This window comes from Botrytis sinoallii, assembly GCF_014898435.1.
Source record: "Botrytis sinoallii strain Bc 23 chromosome Unknown BSIN_011, whole genome shotgun sequence".
NCBI classification, from domain to species: domain Eukaryota; kingdom Fungi; phylum Ascomycota; class Leotiomycetes; order Helotiales; family Sclerotiniaceae; genus Botrytis; species Botrytis sinoallii.
The window spans coordinates 1,019,330-1,042,588 of NW_024066038.1; the positions used below are offsets into that span (position 1 = coordinate 1,019,330).

The 23,259-nt window shown below is 41.3% G+C and overlaps 5 protein-coding genes across 5 annotated transcripts; 4 read left to right on the plus strand and 1 right to left on the minus strand.

Annotated features, from left to right (window-relative positions):
- Positions 1-1,995: 1,995 nt before the first annotated feature.
- EAF02_006951 (uncharacterized protein) lies at positions 1,996-3,221 on the plus strand (the record flags this gene model as incomplete). The annotated part of the gene is made up of 2 exons (XM_038902999.1): positions 1,996-2,529; positions 2,580-3,221. The coding sequence occupies 2 exons, from the start codon at positions 1,996-1,998 to the stop codon at positions 3,219-3,221; spliced, it is 1,176 nt and encodes a 391-aa protein (XP_038757320.1).
- Positions 3,222-5,549: 2,328 nt separating this feature from the next.
- Positions 5,550-6,036, plus strand: EAF02_006952 (uncharacterized protein; the record flags this gene model as incomplete). Its single annotated transcript, XM_038903000.1, has 2 exons — positions 5,550-5,594; positions 5,650-6,036. The coding sequence occupies 2 exons, from the start codon at positions 5,550-5,552 to the stop codon at positions 6,034-6,036; spliced, it is 432 nt and encodes a 143-aa protein (XP_038757321.1).
- A 1,436-nt stretch (positions 6,037-7,472) lies between these two features.
- EAF02_006953 (uncharacterized protein) lies at positions 7,473-8,319 on the plus strand (the record flags this gene model as incomplete). Its single annotated transcript, XM_038903001.1, has 2 exons — positions 7,473-7,611; positions 7,664-8,319. The coding sequence occupies 2 exons, from the start codon at positions 7,473-7,475 to the stop codon at positions 8,317-8,319; spliced, it is 795 nt and encodes a 264-aa protein (XP_038757322.1).
- A 4,402-nt stretch (positions 8,320-12,721) lies between these two features.
- EAF02_006954 (uncharacterized protein) lies at positions 12,722-18,345 on the plus strand. The gene is made up of 3 exons (XM_038903002.1): positions 12,722-13,058; positions 13,113-17,013; positions 17,062-18,345. Exons 2-3 carry the CDS (start codon positions 13,266-13,268, stop codon positions 17,928-17,930), a joined length of 4,617 nt encoding a protein of 1,538 aa, XP_038757323.1. The 5' UTR covers positions 12,722-13,058; positions 13,113-13,265; the 3' UTR covers positions 17,931-18,345.
- A 1,791-nt stretch (positions 18,346-20,136) lies between these two features.
- EAF02_006955 (uncharacterized protein) lies at positions 20,137-22,082 on the minus strand (the record flags this gene model as incomplete). Its single annotated transcript, XM_038903003.1, has 6 exons — positions 20,137-21,244; positions 21,311-21,466; positions 21,536-21,583; positions 21,645-21,704; positions 21,774-21,962; positions 22,037-22,082. 6 exons carry the CDS (start codon positions 22,080-22,082, stop codon positions 20,232-20,234), a joined length of 1,512 nt encoding a protein of 503 aa, XP_038757324.1. The 3' UTR covers positions 20,137-20,231.
- Positions 22,083-23,259: the final 1,177 nt, after the last annotated feature.

Here is a 23,259-nt window from a genome sequence, read left to right on the forward strand (position 1 = left end):
GTGCAAAGCAATTTGAATATATTTATAGATTAGGGATTCGGAAATTTCATATTCGAGTAATTTGTTAATCTCCTTCAGCTCAGCATAATACATAAATGCCGACTAAAGGTATTAATACCAAACCTGGGGGTCCTCCAATACAGAAGTACCAAATTCTGAGGAGTCCTTAAACTGATTAGATAAATGCAAAGCAATCATCGCAAAAACAATATTTTAATAGATCAAAACTATATAGTATCACAAGGATAGGCAAGTGGGATAGAGTTCTAATAACTTTACTCTAATCTGATAAAATTATATTGATTTGGATAATAGGTTCAAATTAAGGATTAAAATGTAACTCAAAGAGCTATAATACAGAATCTTCTGAATTAAAGATATACGGAATTTTCACAGCGAGCTAGCCCGATCGGGCCCTAGCTCGCTTGCGCTCTGGTGTGAGTGCTCCTTTCGGTCCTTTCCGATAGGACTAGCATATCATGTGAGCTCACACCGTGACAGAACCACGTTTTTCGTATCTCTCTCGAACCAACAATTATAATAATAAAAATTATATTAAAATAATAAGAAAAATCAACTCTATATAATAAATCTACAATAGAATTCTACAATGATTATATAATTTAATAATATTAGTTGAAAAATCAGAAAAAGCTAAATTGTTATTATTCATATTAAAGTTAAAACCAAATTGTTTCAGATCCTTTGGTGAACCCTCAGGAGGCTTATGCCTCGAAATCAAGGCCTAAATTATGTAATCACCGTGGGTCTGAGGATGAGATAAGGGCGATGCTGGATTGATGAACGTACTTCAGTCTTATAAATTCCCAAGGGAGGACGAATACTTTCGAGACTTTCACATAGTAGTCTCTCTTGGAGATACTTGAACTCTCTTCATCCGTATCGTCATACACTTGCTCTTTTTCACAGGGCACGAAATCCATTACACGTGGTAATATTACTAACTGAGTAGTCATTTGGTGATATATTCCTAAGATAACTTATTTGATTTCTATCGGTCCACCATTGTTTCCTAGGCTTTCAATTTCTCCAGACTGGGAATACTAGGAGTAAGTATAAGCTTACAAAGGTAATTTGAGGCAAAGTTCAATGATCATGCAGCTTGACACTGGTGTGGCCCCTTCATGTTTAGTCTTCTACACTGGCACTGTTAGCTCGAACCTTGTTGCAATAAGGGTTTCTATGATCCACAGCCAGCTACGAAACTCTTTCCCCGGACGATTGAAATTGATTACCTGGACTACTATTGAGGCATGCCAATACATACGTATTCGATCCAGCTCCTTTTCCTTCCATTCTCTCGGGGCTTGGAGGTGTGAGTTGTGGTAATAGAGAAGTTAAGTGCGGGCTCTAGAGAGCAATGATCATTGAGAAAAATACCAATAGCTCATATATATAAATCAAAAACATTCACAGGGAAAGTCCTGACTGACTCTGTAATATCCTTGGGTCTCGGCTAACGTATTTGAAAATATTCTTACCCTTCCACTGGTTCTCTATTCAAAAGTCGTGATGAACTTAATTGGGAAGATTATTCGAAATTGAACTAAGCAGCAGAACTCAATGGACAAATGTCAGTTCGACAATCTTTGAAGGAGCGATCAATACCTAGTGGACCTAGCTTAATACTATCCCCCACACCAACACTATCAAGCTTCATTTGGCCTGAGCTTAGTACACGCTATAAATACTAGCTCAGTATATTTCTTGTTTGACATTCTCTGTACACCTCACAGTCATTTTCTCGAAGTTTGCTTGAGCAGAGCTTGATTGACTAGATTCAAACTTAGTCTTAAATTGTACATCATGGACTTCTAGCCTTTCTTACCCCGTTTTTCTCTAATATATAAAGCCAGATAATTCCTCTCCACTTGCTTTTTCCATCTCACCTCGACAAAGTATCCAGGACATTCTAGAACCACAACATATACTTCAAATATTTCAGATCTCAATCATCCACTGACAAATATCAAGATGCCTAAGAAAATCAATCAACGACGGGCGAAGATTGTGATGGCGAAAGTCGAATACGAAATCAAACCCAAGCCTCCAGCCCCAAAAAACTCTTTCGAATCGGAGCTATGCGAATCCGTCTTTGATAACGACCTAATTTTCGATCAGATCTGCTCTCATCTCGAAATCAAAGATCTTAGCTCGCTCCGTCGTACCACTCGAAGGTTCAAAGATCTTTACGCAAGAGTCCTGAGATCTCAATGGAATATCCGCAAACAACTTTCCTACTACGTCGTTGATACTGATCAGTTTAGAGCACGAATGGGAATGCACAATGTCTTTATTACTGGTCAAATCGCACTACAATTCTTTGATCGCAATAAGACCGGTGTTCCATTCAAATTACTAGATGGAAGTGATGCCGCAATGGAAATGGTAGCTAGCTCTGGAAGTCATGCAGAAGCTTTTGCAAATTATTTCACTGAAAAGGAGCTGTATATTGTTGATGGATTGGGCATTTGTATGTGTTGTAGGAAAAAGGGAGGCTGTTCGAAAGTGTGTTTTCTTTTCCCAATACCTGAATAAATATACTGATTGTTAATTAGGTAAGACTATATAAAAGGGCTGTAACAGATGGCAGCATCAGGCGCATCCAGGTATCATACCTTCAAAACGAATGGTGTTGTAGAAATGGCGGTGACGATGATTCCATTGGTAATGGTCTATACACGGCAGGTACTCTCAAGGATTCATTGACTACGGCCCAAATAAACTTCATCACATGGAATAAAGCTTATTGCCTATTTCCGAAGGCTCTAGCTGAACACAAACTTGTCTCTTTCGAAACTAACGACATCGATCGTGCCAAACCTAACTCTTCATCAGATTATGTTAAACGCGGTTGGAAATTAGATACAACGTGGACTGCCGAAATGGGACGAATTCCACAGGTAGAAGCTGGTTTCAGAAGAATTGGAGATTCACAAACTTGGAAAATCGACTTGCCAAAAATCAAAGTAAATAGACGAGACAAAAAGTTGCCGGACGGTGTTATAGAATGTTCAAAATTTAGCATCCGGGCTCGTAAGAGATCGGCTGATGATGATGATGATGATGATGATGAGCGAACCTTTTTTAAAATAGCAGCAACTTGTGGCGTTTCCAAAAAATACAAATACATCTACACTGCCGCTTGGGGTTATCCAGACGGTGGCTGGTCCCCACTTGGTTCTGAACTTATGGATTAGTTAGGCATGAGGATGTATTCAGAGACTGGATGGAAGCTCTTTAGAATCATGCACCAAAGTCATATTTGAGCCGAAGTTTATTGATGTTGCAAAAGGGTTTTGTCAGGACAGACTCTCATCTCAATTTTATCGGTACCTCTTAGGATCATACCGATGAGATAGGGCTATATTCATCGAAGAATAAATGTCGAGTAAGCCAGACACCCCTCTTGGCCTTTTCCCAGAAGTTTGAGTATGAGGACCGACCTGGAAATATAAGCTTTCACCAATCCCCCCCCCCTAAAAAAAAGCACGGCATTGATAATTCAGAACAGCAATTTGAATAAGGTGCAGGTGGCAGGGAGGAGACGGCACAGCTCGTAGGCAGAGAAATACCATAGAGCACCTGGGCAAGTAAAGAGATATCTCCTCTCACCACCACCATCTGGGATGACTGGACTGAGATAATATTCTCGTGATAGTACTAAAGAGGGCCGGGGACTTGTCGTCTTCGGATAATAGCATATACTCCATGATGTTCTTGGAACTTCGAATGATATGTCTGTCATATGAGGATGGTATTCACACGTCTTATACTTTGGCGATTTACTTGTTCTTTTACACAAAGTCTGCTTAATTTAATGTACTTTGATAGTTCCATAGAACTCAGTAGAAAAAATTGAATCATATCCGTTGAAAGTGACCAATTTCCTGTATGTGCACTGGATATTATTAGCCATCAAGAGATATATCTCCTCTTGATAACATTGTCTCAACACAATAATCATTACAAAGAAAGCCTGTATACACTTACAATAAGATCTCTCACAAAAACACCTTCAATCACATTCACAATCACAATCCCCCATAACAAAAAGTCCAAAAATTTCCTGAAAAATAAAATTTCATTAGATCCAAAAAAACCAAAAAGCCCAAAAGCCAAAAGAAAAAAAAGAGAATCAGGTTCGCAATCCATCACAAGAACTAGTCAGTTTCCCAACAACCTCTCTGCGATTTCTCGACTACATCCCTTCTCTCGATCTCGTTTATCTACCTAGTACACATATTAGTAATTCCTAGTTTTGTTTTCGTATCGTACTTACCTCCAATACATTTTTTCTTGGATGAAGAAGAAATGTGTTGGGTGATTTCATTCCGCCATTTGGGTGGAGGAGTGAAAGTTCAGTTTGATACTCCAAAAGACGGGCCGGAGAACTGGTACCTGGTCCTGATGATGGGATTTCATGGTATGTGGTTTTTGAGGAGACTTTTGGAGATGGAGAGGCAGTTTTAGATGGGAGGGAGAAGGGGTTATATGGGAATAGGGGCTGGTTTGTTCTGGTTTGTTGTGATGATAGAGGTGTGGATGTTTAAGGATTGTTCTTTAATTTCTTTGTCAGAGAGGTTCTTTGTAGATGGATTTTTTATTGCTTTGTTTCTTGTTATTTGGAAGTTTAGATATAAAAAGTCCTTGGATGATTCTTTGTGAGAATATCTCTTTGTTTCAGGACCAGAGTATGATTGATTGTGAATATTTACCATGCAAAAAAAAAAAAAGCATCAGTCTAACTATTTCACACCACTCGAGACCTATCATACCACCAGTTCTGGACTCTTTTGATCCAGGATGTTGCACCATAGCATTCATAATTTGTGATGCCGCTTGCCAAAACTCATTGGTAGTTGCTCCCACCCAATCAGCTACCCGAGGGTCTTCTGCTAACACTCTAGAAGCGCTACAGAACCCTTGCGAAGCTCACTAAATCTACGTTTTGTCATGGTCTGACGAAGGATACGTCGTTCATTAAGCTCATTGGCACCACATAGTTTGGCAGTATCTGCATGTAAAGCTTTCACACAAAAAATATCAAAATAGAGCTTTATATACTGAGCTATATACCGAGAGAGATGGAGCGGCACCCTTTTAAGGAGATTAGTCTATGAGAGTAGCACTTCGGAAGAGGTAGCCACTGTCCGACAAAGAATGGTGATGTAAAACCCCAAAACTTTGGCATGTTACGAGGAGTCATGTCAGAGAGTAAAAATAGATGATTTGAAAAACTTAGCACGTTTCCAACCTGAGACATAAATTGAAATGTGAATTTAAATATGGTGTCTGTTGACCAGTTATGTTCCGTAGGAGAATGAGTAAGTTGCTCCAAATTCTTGCCCGAATCTTCGGACAATGAAGTGGATGGAAACGGGGTTTGAGGAACTTTCCAGTATCTCGACAATGTCTTAGTTGAGGATATCTCGAGGACTATAAATGTTGCTACTTACCAATAATTCTTTCACATCACCTATCACTGATCTCTAAACATTAATTCATCATTCATCATTCACGACATCATGCCGCCCCCTACCACCATAATACATGTAATGAGACACGCTCAAGTACGTATATTCAATGTGCGCCTATAGAGATTGCCAGCTAATTTCATGCCTATAGCATGATGATTCCACCGGACTATTAACGGTTGAAGGGGAGGAACAAGCACGAAGACTTGCTCGCCTATTCCTAAACGAACGATTTTTAATGGCGCAACATATCACCCATATTTTTTGTTCGCCAGTGCCTCGATGTCAGCAAACTGCGAAAATAGCCCTCAGAGATGTGATTTCTCGTGGAATTCCAGTTGTCACTGTACAAGAGCTTTCTGACAATAGGGAAGTAGGTCTCTCTTTCCTTTGGAGACACATCAGTCTTCGTGAGAGAAATGAGATCATAGTGATAACTCAGGGAGTTGTTCTGAAGACACTCCTCGGTCTCCACAACATTTGTTCGTCCCATTTTACTCCCTCTGATGCTAAAAGACTTTGCGTAAGACATGACTAACGCAAGTATCGCCTAGTGTATCAACCGGAAGAGTTTCCTAATGTTTTAATCAGAAGCTACCTTTTGATACAAGAGCTTCACTTTGTTCCTCGTCCAAGGTTACGTAGGGAGAGAGGGCCAATAGATCAACCGCCTGACTATTCAACCGCACACTACCGCATGGCTGTGAAATGTGCCAGAGTTTTGGTTAAATACGTACCGATCGTATGGTTTGTCATTAGTGTGATGGGTCTAACGATTTATTTCACAATTCCGTCGTCTCAAAGGGTCCACTAGTGTTCGTACATTCGAATATCCACATTCAATCGATATCTGATCTTCCATGATGCAAACCTAATCATCAACCACTTGGACGTTCAAGATCCTTAGTCATTAGCGATGAAATGATATCTTGGAATTGAAGCTTTCATGATAGACATAAAATTTGATAGATCCATTGTTATTTTCCTCTGCCTGCTATTTGCCATTCTACCAACAGAGATTTGAAACAATAGTCAATTCAGATTACAATAAAATTTCATACCCAACGAATGAAATTCGATTTGGTGAACTTGCAACCGTGAAACGAATATCTTGAGACTAAAACATGTTTTCTATGGGCCGGTAGTGCTCGGGAGAATAGAGTTCCAAGAAAATAAGCTACAAGCTATCCAGCAGTGAATGCAAACTAACATATCATCTGTTGCAGCAGAACCATTATTAGCTTCTCAAAATAATAGCCTTTCAGATTAAAAGTAATGGACGGGCTTTCACTGGGCGAGTATATATTGATGGGATGTTTGATAGTGAGCCGGAATTACTAAGAACACCATGCCGCCTTGTCACAATGTTCTCTAGAGCAAATGTTGAGAACTGAGATATCAATTTTTCCATCAAGTAGTAAAGAATGAGAAAGAATGTTCCCACGCTGCAGGATATCTTCACACAGTGACGGCAGTATGAACATCTGTTGAGGTTGTTAGAGACACTCTCTAGAAGCGCGTGGTCATCACATATTCCCCAAATGTGAACCAAAACTTGAGGTGCAATTCGGAATGATACAATGATAAATGAGCAGTACCCAAGTGTGGTATATCTTTTACATAACGTGATTTCACTCATAGAATTATAGAAACCATAACTACAACCGTACGATTTGGTAGAGTGATAGGGCAGGAGGGCAGGACAAGGGAGGAAGAAATGAGGCCCGAGGTCCATTTCAGCCACACCCTGTACTAAAATATCAAGGTACAGCCACACGTTGGCGCGAAATACTTGGTCGCATTTCCCATCTCGACGCGTTCCTGGCTTAAAAGGAATCCCATCAAATACCTAACCTCAACTTCAATTACAATTTTGACCTCAAGAATCATCAACTCAATCAAGATACTGATCCGCCATTGTATTTCTCATCACCTCACCAATTTCCCAACTCAAAGTACAACTACACCGCTAAGATGACGGACTATTCCCAACTCAAGGTCCCTGAGCTTAAGAAGCTCCTCCAAGAGAAATCCTTGCCTATCTCTGGCAACAAGGCAGATTTGATCGCCAGGTTACAAGAATCCGAGAAAGCGCCCGCTGCTGAAGCTACAGGTACGTTCAATTGAAAAATGCGGTCTAGAAATTTAGAGCTGAAAATTCTTAGCAACAACAGGAGAAGATGAAATCGATTGGGACGAAGACGACGAAAAGAAGCCAGCACCTGCAGAAGCCGCGATAGCTGCAGCTGGAGGAAAAGAAGAGATCCCCAACCCTACAAAAGTTCCAAATCAAGAACCTGCGATCGATCTTGCCAAAACCACAGATTTGAAGGTTACCGGAGGCGAAGGTGTTCCAACAGCTGAAGATGGTGCAATTGCAGCCTCGGGTCCCACCACAACTGAAGTCGCACCTGTACCAGAAGCACCCAAACAAGATTTCAGCGCCGGTATTGAGAAGTCTGATGCACAGAAGGAGGCAGAGAAACGTGCTGCAAGAGCCAAGAGATTCGGCATCACAGAGGACGATGAGGCGGCGAAATTAGCAGAACGTGCGAAGAAATTCGGATTGGATAACAGTAAAATTGTGGAGGGATTGGATAGCGCATTACCGGAAAGAAGACCAAAGAGAGCTCGGGAAGATGGTAGACAAGGAGGAAGAAATTCAAAGAGACCAACACCAGACTCCAGGAGATCACAACAGGGCCCAAGAAATGCGCAGAAGTCCGGTCCAAAACCGCCTGCAGCAGGTCGTGTCACCGATAACCCGGCTGAGAAGGCAAAGGCGGAAGCTAGAGCAAAGAGATTTGCAACTGCTGAATAAAGGGACCTACGAAGATGACATAGCTATCTGTCGCAACAACACGATTAGCTAGCGTTCCTGTATACTAGTGATTTTTTAATTTTCCACGGAATTCAGCGGCCTTAATCATTTACAGAATACTATTGATACGAAACATTTACTCCATCTTGTTTCGGATCCCGTGAGCGCTTCAATTTCCCAAAAGATACGTCAAAACAAGCTCTGTCCGTGCATTCAGATCAAGTGCCATTTCCACGAGGACTTTTGCAGTTGTATTTTATCTATTTCAATGGTTTTCAACGTTCAGGCGCAAGGTCCATCCAGGTCTCGGACAAATATATCATTATGAGTATGCAATAGTTGGAATTTTGAATGTTGGGAAGAATAAAAGGAACCAATAACCACTTGTGATTTGAGCAAGAGATATAATAGGCACTCGATAATGCCAGGGGAAGGTCGATTGAAATCTTGACGTCCAACGATTATCCTTTGAGCTTCCCGAAGGATCTGCACTATGCATTTGATGGAACCAAGTACCGCGAATGGAAATTCCCAAGTGACTTTTATAGATGTGATAGGAGTAGCAGAGAAAATGGTAAATATCCGCATCTACACACCTAAAAAGACATGCACGCCGATGCCCGGAAAAAGGTCTCTTGGATCAACAATTTCCTCATCCAATGATGTGACAGAACAGTCGATTTTCCCCAATCTAGTACGCCATCGATGTTCCAGACAGAAAAGCGGAATAATCGAACGGCGAGACGTAACTGGGTTTACAGCCATACATTTGAGCATCACGTTACCGTTTTGGACCCGAAGTTAGGGAAAGCTGTACTTTGTACGTCTTCTGGTGGTCCAATGAGAGGGTCGAGAACCCTGGTCGGTGGGAATTCATCCATCACCCGTGGCTTGGAAGTTGGAGAATGGATGGTTGCGGTGCGGTGCTGGGGCCCGGAAAAAGGGTTTTCGGTGGGTGATGTTTTTATCGCGTTTGATTGATGGATTGATTGATATTCCCTTTCCCCCTCTTCTCTTCTCTTCTCTTCTCCTAAAAATAAAAGTAAAAATAGGAATAAAATAAAAATAAAAATAAAAATAAAAAATTGGAATTTGAGTTTGAGGTTTTTTTTTCTCTCCCGAAAAATTTGAGAAATTTGCCTGCCAACGCATAGTATAGAAACCGGTCTACCTAGAAAAAAACCAACATCCGGTACCTAGGTACCTATCGTGTAGTGTAGTGTAGAAAATCATAAGAATTGTGTGGATTCAATATGTGGCGTAGGTATGTATGTTCTCCATCGTATGGATCCATCGTCGTGTATCTCCAGGGCTACCTAGGTATGGATGGATTCCAAGGTTATGTATGTATGTACTTCGCCACAGTGCAGCGACCCAGTTGATGATTTTCTGCATCGCATCGCATTGTGAGATTGTGTACCTAGGTAGGTAGAGTATGACAACGCAGCAAGTTCGCCTTTCGGTTGTGGAGTTGGGTGGGGGTGGATGATAGGGTTGAATTGTGGCTAGGTATGGAGTAGAGGGTAGGTAGACTTCAGCTTGTCTGGGAAGGGGTTGTGGTTATGGTATGTAGGTACCAAGATTTGGAGATGTGTATGTATGTGAGGTACCTATGTGTATGTGTATGGGGTTCTCAGACCGGTAGGTGGAACGTGAGGATATGTATGTACGGAGTATGGATAGATGGATGTTCACTCAGCCTCAACTGCCAACTGTTACTTTGGGACGGGAGTCACTTGTGCACGCACGTACAGATTGGATTTTGGGAAGGGAATGGAATGGAACGGAATGGAATGGGATTTGGAGAGTTGACGGAGTAGTAGAGGCGGGATTGGAATGTTGGATGGAGTATTGATTTGATTTGATGTTGGGGTTTGGTGTGTGTTGTGTGTTTTGTTTGTTGATCGTAATGATATTTGTCTGTGTTGGGTAAGGGAAGAAGAATTTGTGGTGTTGGGTGTGGGCAGGTATCGGTTCCTTGTATATACCTAGTATGTATGTTTCGCGTGTGCCGATATGCTTAGATTAGTAGGAAGTAATTGTATTGACTGACTGGTGATTTGATTTTACTGTTTGTGTGTTTGTACGGTGGGAGTGCTGGATTTCTTGATTTCTTGATGGGCAAGTAAGTCGATGTAATTACTGGGCTCAATCACTCAACGGAATACTACGTACTCTCTTCTCATTTGGATATATTGTGGACAAGGGTTCACGAGCTAAGATGTCATGTATACAGTATGGCTAATTGATGAACAATTGATGAACATATTGCATTCCTAACTGTTTTTGACCACTCGAGTACATTATGGATAGGTGATCAATCCTTCAGGATCCATAGACGGGTGAGAACTTTGTATGGTTGAAGATATCGTACAGGGAGACGGGTAAAGATATTCTGCACTCATCCTATCGTAGAGTACCAGAGCAATAGCAATGTAGCATCATGATATTACTCCGACGCGGAATGGAAAGGAGAAAGGTTCCTTCGAGCCGCTCCGTACCAGGTTTACGTCTGGAGATTGGGTCTTATAGGCTCGTTCATCTAAACCCCGGATTGTTAGTGTTGAGCCCGTCACCATATGAGATGATGAGAGGCCAGTTTACGGGGATTCTTGCTGAAAGCTGATGTGGTGTACGATGTGCGATGTGCGATGTTCGATGTGTGATGTGTGATGTACAGAAAAGGTAATAGGTAATTGGTAGTAGGCACCTTAGTCGTCTAGTTCAGGAAGGCGCTTGACAACGTTTAGTCCAACCCAACACCCAAACTTCAATAACCACGGACGGTGAGAATGAATGTCACCCAAGTACAATGTTACCAACCTTTTCAACCAAATTACCAACCAACACATACGACGATGGCATGGCAGAAGCGCAAAAGACCCGCTCAGCACATGGGCAAAGAAAGAAGAAAACCCCCAACTGGGCGTGCAACAAGCGCGCTTTGGAATCTGAGACTACATCACATGATTCACATCGTAGTACCTACATATCAATCATTTCGATCATCGTCAGGATTAAACCAATGGGAAAATTCACAAATCATACCATCTAGTCACCTCAATCGTTCACGATATGTTATCCATTATCTACCAATTATCCATTATTTTGGCTGTCTCATCTACCAATTATCTCGGACTCGGGCTGTCTCATCAATGTAACCTTGTTATACCCGACGAATGATGATTTGGCGTTTAACACGAAAACTCTGCAATCGGATCTTGAGCCAAAATTGACTCGTTGACTCGTTATGTGATTTACGGAGTATGTGATGGATAGACGGGTGTATGGTTAGAAAATTATAATCACAAAATAGCTGGGTCGCTGGGTAGCTGGGTAGCTAGGTATGTATATTGTCCAAGCAATTATTGCCTCCTCACCACCAAACCAAGCTTCGTCGTTTACCAATGAATCTTGGAATGAGGCCCAAGAAGCAGATCATAGGCTTTCGAGTCCATATCGGCCATTCTAACATGACTGTTTTGCCTTGCATTTACCTCTTTTTCATTATGCAGATACTCTCTAACCCTTACATGTACACCAAACCCGAGAATTGTGATCTTCCAAACGACTCAATTGAGAACACAATGACTAGACTGGACTTTTTGCTTTTTACTTTTGCTTTTGCTTTTGACTCTTTATCCTACTAGCTTTACATCTTAGGCCTCAATTTAACGGTCACTAATCTTTATTCATATCAAGATCTTCGTCTCATCGGCTACTCCAGAGGCACAGTCACATATGCCCATGTCGATGGACCGTGAAAGAGACCCAATCCTTCCGACAAATGGTTGAGCAGATGGGACCTCACAACCACGAGAACGCCACAACGCAAGCAAGTACCGGGCACGAACGGAGAATACCTAGGTAGCCTATGATACCGCCTCCAGCTTCCTAGGATCTCGAGAAATCATGATGACTCTCTCATGTATCGCTCTCCACCGCATACCCAGAACTCTTGGTTCATTCGGGGTGGAATCGAATTATTGGTACATTCTCCATACATGTACGCACACCTACGTACATATCATACCTCCATACCTATCCTTTGCATATAACCAGAATTCATTCGTACGCTATGTTATATTACGTCCCGCACTCTTGCTGCTCCAAGTGCAACCAAAAATAAATCAATCCAATGTCGAGACTCCATCGAGCTGCAGGAACCAAAACTCCAATCGGCGCCAGTGGTTTATCGCTCTATGTGTCGCTCTATCGCTCTATCGCTCTCTCGTCTCAAAAAGGTATCGTCTCCATTATTTTGACGAGAAAACTATACGGTGACAGTCCCCACACTCTAGGCCCTACCTATCCTTTTCCCGCTAGGTACGACCTTTATTATCAACCACAACCACAACGACTGGTATTCCTCAAAAATAATTCTTAAGAAAATCATCGGCATTTTTTTTCTTCTCTTTTCTTCTTTCTCTTTTCTGCTTTTGTTGCTTTTGACTCTTGAATAGTCAACTTAATCTTTCGTTGTATTTTCGGGATTTCCTATAGCTTTTGCTTTGTTTCAATATCCATACCCATACCCTGAGATACCCTACCCTGGCGGTGATCATACGTTTTTCATTATCCATTTGTTGCCTTCACGTGCTCGAATCCAGATATATTGGATACACATTAATTTCCTGCCATTACGACCACACCATCTCGCCTTTCAATATTTCTATGCAATAAAATCTTCAATGAGACGCAGATCCCCCGACTTGATAATCTAAGAGAGTTCTAAAAAGGTATTATACCTTACCACTTCCTTCATTGTCCGTCACTATACTCACTGGCTTTAGTCCTGAAAAGACATTGACTTTCTCATTGAAAACAAGGTTGTTTTTACATATACCATAGATTAAATGTCAAGAATATACCCTTGTCACTGCTTATAACCACCGGTGGATCCACACACACCTTTTCTTGAAGAATGTTACTTGAAGCAAGAAATCATGGCATCCAACAATATGCAATTTGGTTTACCATCCAGGCCAAATGTCACAGTATCGCAAAGAAGAGTTCCACGCCAGACCCAGCCACAAGAAGTTAGCAAGCCAAGGGGCGTAAGAGACGATAGTGCATATATTAAATCCAGAAGAGAGCAAAGAAGGGCAAATTTGGAGTTAAATCAGCAGACACAGCTACCCCGGCCGAGCATACGACAACCGTCGCCAGTACCGAGATCAAAATCCGAGACTGGATCCAGAGGAACGACAGCACCTTTATTAGGAGCTGGAGCTCGTTCAAATGGGGATGTCTCGACCATTCATCTGGTTCCGGCCATCAATGGAAACGTGTCTGGAAATGTGTTGAGGAGAAAGCCCTCATCGATAGCTCAACATGCTGAGCTTAGTCGGCCAACAACGGCTAGGACCGCGAATAGTTCCCCAGCTAATTGGGGCCATGTATCTGAACCTAAGCCTACCACTCCAGCTTCAATTAACCCAGGACATCCACGTATGGAAGCCTCACAGCAAGTTCGAAAGGTTTCCTCATCTTCTATCAAGGAAGTACCGCCACGGATTATACCGGAGTTGGATAGATATCGAACGAGACCGGAACAACACCGCGAGGGGTTGAATGCTAAGTTTGGATCCAATATTCCCTACAAATTAAAGACTCCCGATATATCTCCTCCAACTCCTTCAATGTCGGCGGGATTTGTAAGTTCGGGATCCAGTCACAAAAGGTACAGCGGATATAGTGGAAGCGGATACAGTGCAAGTCCCTCTACAAGGTTTTCCGAGTCACCGGGTCCAAGCGCTTATAGTAGAGATACGACTCCTACTTCGATGTCGTCTGTATCGCCTAGCATCTTTGTGCCTTTCAAGTCTAGCATTCCAAATCGTCGAGGAAGTAGTCCCACTAGGACTAGGCCACCTGTTACTCGGAGACGCGAAAGCGATGCATCGAACGAGCTCAACAATGCAATCATCGATTCACGTGGGCTACCATCGTTACGAGAGTCTGTTAATTCTTCTTCGTCTAATTCTACGGTAAAGGCGGATGGGAAATCTCGGGATAAGCTTCATAAGAAGAAGAAGTCTTTGTCTTCTCTTCCACCTAGTCCACCACCTCGTAAGTCGTCTAATCAGTTTCAGAGGTCGCCGCAAGAAAAAGTGTCACCTACCAGAGCCATTCCAAACCCATCATACGCAGGACCGATTTCATCTCCGATGTCATCGCCTCCGAGGCCATCAGTTCCATTGATAGAGACGATCGATAGACCTTCACCCCCAAGAAGGCCTAGCAGGGATGGTACCCCGGATTTGAGGTCCCAGATTGAAGACTTTGCAGTACTTCAGAGCAACTTTACTGGCATGCGGTTTACACACAACAAAAGCAATAGCGTTTCCTCACAAAGAGCAGCATCATCTCCTCTTCAAACTTCAATGACTCAAGCATCACTAGAGTCATCCCGGAACCCATCTCCAGTACCAGTCCACCCACTACATCGGGATCCTACTCCAGCACCTGCCGGTCTTGGAATAATCCCAAGCCTCAGGCCACCTTCTCGAAATCGCATGACTCGCACTCCAAGTCCAAGTGTTGATAGTGGAAAGCATCGTTTTGGACTTTTTGGTCGAAGGACAAAGACAGCCCCTGAAGTGACAACTCTCTCGACAGAAAAATCTCAAAAGAAAGGACCAGCTGCAGGTACTGGCCATGAAGGGTATACAAGATATGCTCTACGTGGGCGTACTACTACCAGATCCACTGCCGGTAAGCCTCGGGAAAGAAGTTTGAGTGGAGCTCCAACGTCCAAAGATCAATTGGATACCACGGATCCATTTTTCCGGGATCGTATGAGCCCTGTTATCATATCCGGTGGTGGAACTATAAAGGAGAATCGCAACTCTATTGTTGAAGTTGTCAGTCGTACAGAGAGTAATACTAGTCTTTCTGCACTAGATCAGAATATTTCTCAGACTAGTTTGAGTCAAAAGGCGCCCAGAACCATCCCGCAACCATCGGCAATTCCAAAGGAAAATAGTAAGAGAACTTCTACTGTAGGTTCTTCCAAAGTTAGAAGACCTTCCGATAGCCAAGATGAAGATGATTCAAAGAAACCATCCATTGCATTCCGAAGGTCGATCCAACGTCTCAATAGTGCGACAACAACTGTGAATATCCCTCAACAACTAAATATCACAACGAAAGTTCCTTCATCTTCGATAAGCAGCCTGGATCCTAGCTTAATGTCTGGAGAATCACAACTAGAATTGGAAGAAGAAGCCGAGCGTGGAAGACAAGCCCAACCTGGTAAGCCGGGAAAATTGGAGAAGCGAGCAAGGTCACCACGGAAGTGGAATTTCTTTCATCGACACGCACCAAAATCAGAGACCGAGATTAAATACGATGCGGTACCTGTCACCATTGGTAGACAGCCTGTTAAACCGATACCACACTACGCTATGTTTGAGTTTTCTGATGAGCCAGAAGATACCGATAGTGTGGATCTAGCGGAAATTTTGAGAGATTCAGAGGTGGTAGGACTAACTGATGAGCAATTGAACGAGCTTAGGTTTAGCAATTATAAGGAAAATATCCGACGTATCGAAGAACTTCAAACGGCAATGGCACCTTCGCTTCCAGAGATGGTTCCAGCAACCGTTGCTTTTTCACCACCGGAATTGATAATGCCTTCATCACCGCAAGTTCCTCAGACTCAAATAGAATCTCAGGTTCAGAGAGAAGTGACACCTATTCGACCGAGTCGCCTCCAACAAGTTGGTCGGATCCCAAAAGTGGTCTCTGCAAGACCTGAAGCTACATCTCCAATATCTTTCTCGAGACCATTTGCACGATTGAGCACTATACAACCTGCCATGGATGTATCTTCATTTGATGCTAATTCAGTTGCTTTGGGAGCAAGTCCACCGAAGTTTTCTAGCCCTGAAACTTACCCAGCGAAATTCAGTAGTCCACCATCGTATCAAGGAGAATTTCTATCCTTTTCACCAAGAAGGTCTCCTAGGAATAATTCCACAGCTACGACGAGTAGTTCGAGCACAATTAATGGTGCTGAGATTACGGCAATTATCCCCGAACCCGATTCGGCATTAGCGGAAGATGAAGTATGGGATGAATACGACGATTTGATCGAAACGGAAAGTACGACGAGGAAATCTCGCATTGTTTCTACGACATCATCTTATGGTGTTCCATTTCAATATGAAACGTATCAAAGTCCCTCTACCCGCATGATTAAGCCCATGCTTCAGGCTTCTCCTTTTCCTAATCGCGAATTGCCTGAACTGCCACGTCGAAGATCTGCTATTACCTCTATAGCGTCGAGTTGCTTTAGCGTCGATGTGGATGCGACTGTGAAAGCTGAAGATCAAGATGCGTTGAAATCGAAACCATCGTCAACAGCTCCGGCCTTCTCTCCCGAATTACTCAAACGCAACGATTCTGTTCATTCAACGCAATCTCAACACCTTTCGATAGTCGAATCAAGGAAATCTGGTTCGAGTAATACATCACGGATTTCAGGAGCTAGTCTTTTGAGAATTGAATCTGAAGAAAGCAGTTCTCCAATTTCGCAAGTGAATTTGAGAGTTGGAAGTATGAGTGTTAGTAAATGGCTTACTTTTGGGAATGTATTGTTTAGTCCAGCTAGGGATGAGGTAGGCAATTTGATGGATGGACCCAGGACGAAATGTCATTCCATTTTGGTTATTGATGGACTTGGCAATGGTATGTTTGATCCATATTTATCCCTGGCATGAAACTGATACAAATTAGACGACTGGTCTTTCTATGCTGCAGAAACTTATCCGACTTGCACTTTCTACAATCTATCCCCTACCGCCCCTCCTCCGACCACTAATCCCAAAAATCCTTCCTATTTACTTCCACCTCCTAACCACCGACAAATTCAATTTTCTCCTCTCAGCAGCACTTCCAAATTTCCCTTCTCTTCTTCTACATTTAGCACCGTAATTTTCCGCTTTCCTTCCTCTCTCACAACTCAAGTTTACAATCACATCCTCTCCGAATCTCGACGCGTACTCAAACCAGGTGGATACATTGAGATTACACTTCTCGATCTCGATATGTTGAATATGGGACCTCGTACTCGCCGCGCTGTGCGAGGTCTCAAAACGAGATTGAAGAATAGAGATGAGGGTGTTGTGTTGGGCAGTTTGGGAGATATGATTTTGAGAGGACTTGGAGTGAGAGCATTTGGGGATGTGAAGAGTTGTCGGGTGGGGATTCCAGTGGTGGGAGTATTGGAACGGGTTAGGAGCGGCAAGGAGAAGGAAATCGAGGAGGTTAATCGACAAAAGGAGAAGAAAGAAGAACGAAGTTTGGCCGAAATGATGAAGGAGGAAAGTGAATCTGCAGATGAGAGTATTACTCGCATGGTAGCGAAAGTGGGAAGGTGGTGGTATGGAAGATGTTATGAAGCTTCTTTACTTGCTTTTGAATCGAAAACCAAGATGGAGAATGACGAGAAAGAGGGAGGAGACCCCAAGGGGAAAGAAACGAAAAGCATCTTTACCGATATCAAGGTCTTGGATGAATGCGAAAAGTGGAACGCGAGTTTCAAATTGGTGGTTATACATGCGCAGAAACCGGTAGTGGTTAGGAGGAGAACTAATAGTGTTTGAGTTTTGCTCTATTAAACAAGACATGATTAATGAATGAAAGAATGAAAGAATGGGAGAGGGGAAAATTTTTAAAAATTTCATGAGATGGTTGGATGGGTGCGAACCCGGTTTTTTGTATACAGGTTTTTCTCTTTTTTTTTTTTTTTTTTTTCTTGGATTCGATTCGATTCAATTCGGATGGAGGTCACCGGTTGACTTATTGATAATGATGTGCGATCTGAGATTGCGGGTTTGGTGACTTGGGGCTTGGATGGGATGGTATTGAATAGTATGGGGTGAGAGGAGGTGGATGAAAGAAGAGGCGGATGAGAGAGAGCGGGGGAGATTTATGGATTATGAATTATAATGAGTTTATGAAGTTTGCTATTCTATTTGTTTTGTAAGTTGTTTGGGTGGTGGAGGTGGTGTAGGTGGTGCAGGTGGGAGAGAGTAATGTTGTTATGTGGGGGGAAGAGCGGGGTGGAGATGGAGTGGATGTGGATGTGGAAAGGGGGAAGTGGAAAGGGGAAGTGGGAAAAGTGGAAGAGAAGAGAAGGGAAGGGAAAGGAAGATACTCGGTTATTGAGTTTGGTTTAGATATATAGGAAAAAGAATAAATAAAATTAATAAATCAATAAATCAATAAATCACTAAGTTAATTATGAGTGAGTAGAGACGAGGTGGACCTGAGGTTTTTAATTATCTTGCTTTCTTGCTTTCTGAGAGGAATACTAGTTATAGTAATGGTAGTAATAATAGTAATAATAGTAGTAATAATAGTAATAATAGTAGTAATAATAGTAATAGTAGTAATAGTAGTAATAGTAGTAATAGTAGTAATAGTAGTAATAGTAGTAATAGTAGTAATAATAGTAATAATAGATGTAGTAATGTGAGCGAAACTTAGTGCTGGTCACGTGACCCTTTCTGTAGCTAGTATTTATAGCTCTTCTTTGTATAGTTTAGAAACGATAGTCAGTTTCCACTCAATTTCTAGTACGTCTTGTGAAACGCTATGTAGAGCCTTCCTCTCCTCTCCTCCGCCAGAGGCGCTATGTTGCAGTGACTTCTCTATGGTATATGCGAAGGACTACTCTATGACCCTACCACCTTCTACTCTTTTATAGTAATAGTAGTAATGATAGAAATTGAAAAATGAGCTCGGTATTATGTCACGTGATCACACATTGACCCTGACGACGCGAATATCTAAGCGAAAGCGAAAAATACTTATGAGGGGAGGGGAATGAATTTTTAATAGAAATTGTAATATGATTGAAATAATTGGAAGAAAGAAGTTTGATTATCTGAGTAAATATCTAGCGATATTAGAGTTGCGAATTGATTGTCTTTTTAAGTTATGAAAAGGAGCGAGGCTGTTAGATTATATAATACATTTAAGAGACTATATCATTTTAGAAATCCTTTGGATTCCTTTTTGATTTTCTATAGAATTCTATACTTTATTAATTGAACCCTAGTTTTTTATAACCCTTGATAAGTTACTTATTAATTTCTGTTTGTTAACTCGATTTCTTACTATTAGTCAATTAATTTAAGTAAATGAATAGTATAGTTGAAAGACCTCGGGAAAGCTAGATATATATATTATCGCTAGATGGATAAATATTGAGGGTTTAGAAAACAAAGAAGAAAAAGTATAAAATATTCTATTCTTCTCTTTTCTCTTTTCCCTATGCTCTTTTTTCTATAAGCCAACCACCTATTACCTCTATTTTCCTTTACAGGGTGATAGTCAGTTCAAATCATTTCAACATCAATCTCGTCATTAATGAAAATCACGGGCAGATGTCTGTGTTAGATTTACATCTTAAGCAATATATAATTAAAAACTAGATATATATTTGTAAGAAAAGAAGAGAGGATAATCTTTCATCCCTGAGTGTATTTTCCTATAGGCTATCTATCTCCTTTGCTTTAGACTCTATGTATAATGCACACGAATATACCTGGTAAATACGTAGGATCCTCCGTATCTTTTCACCCGGCTTGTATCATGATGGGTCGGTTATACGCAATGTGCATCGTGGATACGTGACTATATCTTGATAACAATAAAGTACGTTGCTTGTATTTAATTTAAATTTATATTGGCGAGTGATGCAGTCTCATTGTCCGAGTACGCGATACAAGATTACTGGCATATATTATTTCGCACATTGATTGCATTGTTTTTAATCTAATAAAAAAATCACAGTTTTATTGTTACCTAGTTGATGTTATCATGATACTAAATTCCATTCCATAGTCGAGTTTAACGCAAGCCAAATTTAAAAATATCAGAGAAATTGAAGCAAATTCTTAACGTTCTTGGAACTCGCTATATTCGGACCCCCGAGATGATATTTGAGCATGTGCTCCATCCTGCGCTTGAGGGTAAGGCTGATTGTACATAGCCTGGTTTGATTGAGTAACGGGTATCGGCATCTGACGAGGAATAGCGTTGATCTGACCGGGAGTTGTTTGAGGGGCTGTCTGCTGCCATCCCTGCTGCGAATATTGATTTGGATGTTGTTGTCCTCCATGAGATTCGTGGACTATACTAGGTTGATTGTAGGGGGTATTAGACGGTACCAATCTGGTTGGTTGATTGTAACTATATGTCTCTTGTTGCGCTCCGCCGAATGATCCGCTAGGTCCGTATTGGGCGGGCCCGTGGCCCGTTTGTTGGTAGGGTGAGGGACCCCGGGGAGGAAGATGTCCGTTGCCTTGGTACACGACATTGGTATGTTGATTTGTGGGTTGGAATTCGGTATCGCGATATTTTGACTCCGAGTTTTCCTTTTGGTGACCTTTGAAAGATCGATTCAATTCTTCTCGAGCGCGAAGTTGGTTTTCCTCGGCTCTCTTGTCACCCTCCGTACCGAAGACTTCGCCGAGATATTTTGCAAAGGCTAGATATGCTTTCTGAACTGTTGTGAAGTGACCCTGTTTCAAGTGCACCTTTGTACTATTGTCAATTTCCAGGGCAAGGGATTTGTTGAGAGCATCGAATTCAGCAAGAGCTAGGGCTGTTTGTGAGGCATTGCGAATTTGTCGTCCATTCCATCGTGCATGTTTATGTTCGTCGTAATGTTGTTTTGCGAAGCTTAGAACAGCGGAATCGTCGAATTCCAATTCTCGATTCTGAGCCTTGAAACGGCTTTCGATGAGCTCAAGGTTGAGCTTGAAGACTTTCTCCGTCTGCTCTCGATTGAGCTCCGGGTAGTATAAACTCATATGGATTCTGGAAGCGAACGCCTCATCAAAGTCGCCAACTCGATTCGTAGTGAGAAAAAGTATACCCGCATAGTACTCGAGTACTCTTAGAAACACTATTGACTCTTAGTACACCAGAAATAGGTTCATGCATATCTCACTCCATTCTGTCGTGGACTCACCCGCTACTAAGCCATTCCGTATGAAGTCTTTGCGCTCTCGCTGAGCAAGGAAAACATCTGCTTCATCCAGTAAAAGAACACAACCCCACCGACTTGCAAGGGCAAAATTCCTCTCGAATTCCTTCTCTACTTCATGTGCGGTGGTACCTAAATCTCCTGGTTTATTCCAAAATTCAATGTCAGCTGTTGTAAAAGCTAATATCAATTGAAGGGTAGCATTCTAACCACAAGTAATTTGAAAGAGAGGTCTCTTGAATGATTCCGCTACACCCTCTATTGAGATAAATTAGTACATCTTATTGAAAGATCTCTCGGAATAGACACTACAACATACCAGCCGTCGTAGTCTTTCCGACTCCTGGAGCACCATGAAGGAGTATGATAAGGCCCTTCCCTGAAAGTACGAATCAGCAAATTACTTGAGCAAGTGGCTTATTTCAAACTCCGTTCTTTCGAAACTCACCTTTCCCTCGAACAAGATCGTATTGCTCATCTCGAACAGAGGATGTCTTCTTGTCGCGAAAATGCTGGGTAACCAATGCCTGTACTACGTCCTTGTGACCTTCGGGAAGGACGAGCCGTTCGAAAGCTGTTTGCACCGTTTTGTTGTTTGCTTCATTCTCGTAACGTAGATATTTGAGGTCGAGTTTGGCTAGTAAAGATAAAAGTGATTAGTATTCCGAGAATAAATCGTAAGAAAAAAAAAAGGGTGGATTGTGTGTGTACCCCACTTCCGGGTTCTCAAAACAAACCCGAAAACTCTGAAAGTCATAATAGCAAGTTCATCTTTGGATGGTTCATTGCCACCACTTATCACTTCCTGCAATGGTCGAGGGTATATTATCAAAGATGGGTGCTGAGATGAAGTTTCTGGAAGCAAGCTTTGAACAAAATCTTCTGCACGGTACCTGTCGACTTGAGCATCTTCATATACGAATTGGTTCCTACAACACGAGGCTTGACAGTTTTGTTCCCGTGTTGACGTACTTTTATCGACAGTTGTTGTCACTAGTTCAATATCTGGAGCCCAGTGTTTGCGGTGTTCTTCAGCCAGTGCCTCATTGAAATCGATTACCACCTGGCTATCCACCTCATCTTTGGTATCTACAGTCGATTGATTGATTGATTGATTGATTGAATTTACGTCCACCTTCAGTCTAAGACTATATAGGACGACTAGGCCTTAAGGGCCTAGTAGATAACTTTTTATTTTATAATAATAGGAATAAACAATTTGGGGAAGTGCAAACGAACATTGGGGACCTAAGCCTATTTACTATATGTATAATATATAGTAAGACAATAAAGAAATCTATTCTATAGAGTATTCTTCCTTTTTTTCTCTTTCTTTAATCTCTCTTTCTTTTTCTCTTTCTTTTTCCATTTGAGTTCTTGATAAATATCAAACTTTTGTAGTAATTTTAATTATATTAATGAATTTGATAATTAATTCGATTCCTATTTTCATATAAAATAAAAATTGTAGAATGATTTTAGAAAGTAATATATTCTGAAATATCTCTTTTCTTTTCATTTTGTATATTGAGCAACTAATCAAAAGATATTGAGATATCTCAATATTATTATATATACATTTATTATTAAAGTAATTAAAATAATATAAGTATGATTTAATATAACCATGACCTAGTTTCAATTAAAAAAAAGCGTTAGTTATATTTCACCTTGTTTCAATTGATAACTTGATTTTCAATTCAATTTTCCATAAAAATAACTTTGAATAGATTAATACTATTTGGTTTGATCTGAGTTTATATTGATTGAGAGTCGAGCTCCATTAATCAAAAAAGGATTCTTTGATTATTATTTTTAATAATCCGAAATTAGTTTTATTTAAAATAGATTGTATTATAATTGTTTCCTTTGCTAGTTTATCTACTAGCTCGTTTCCTTTTATTGAAATATATCCTAGTATCCAATTTAAGGAT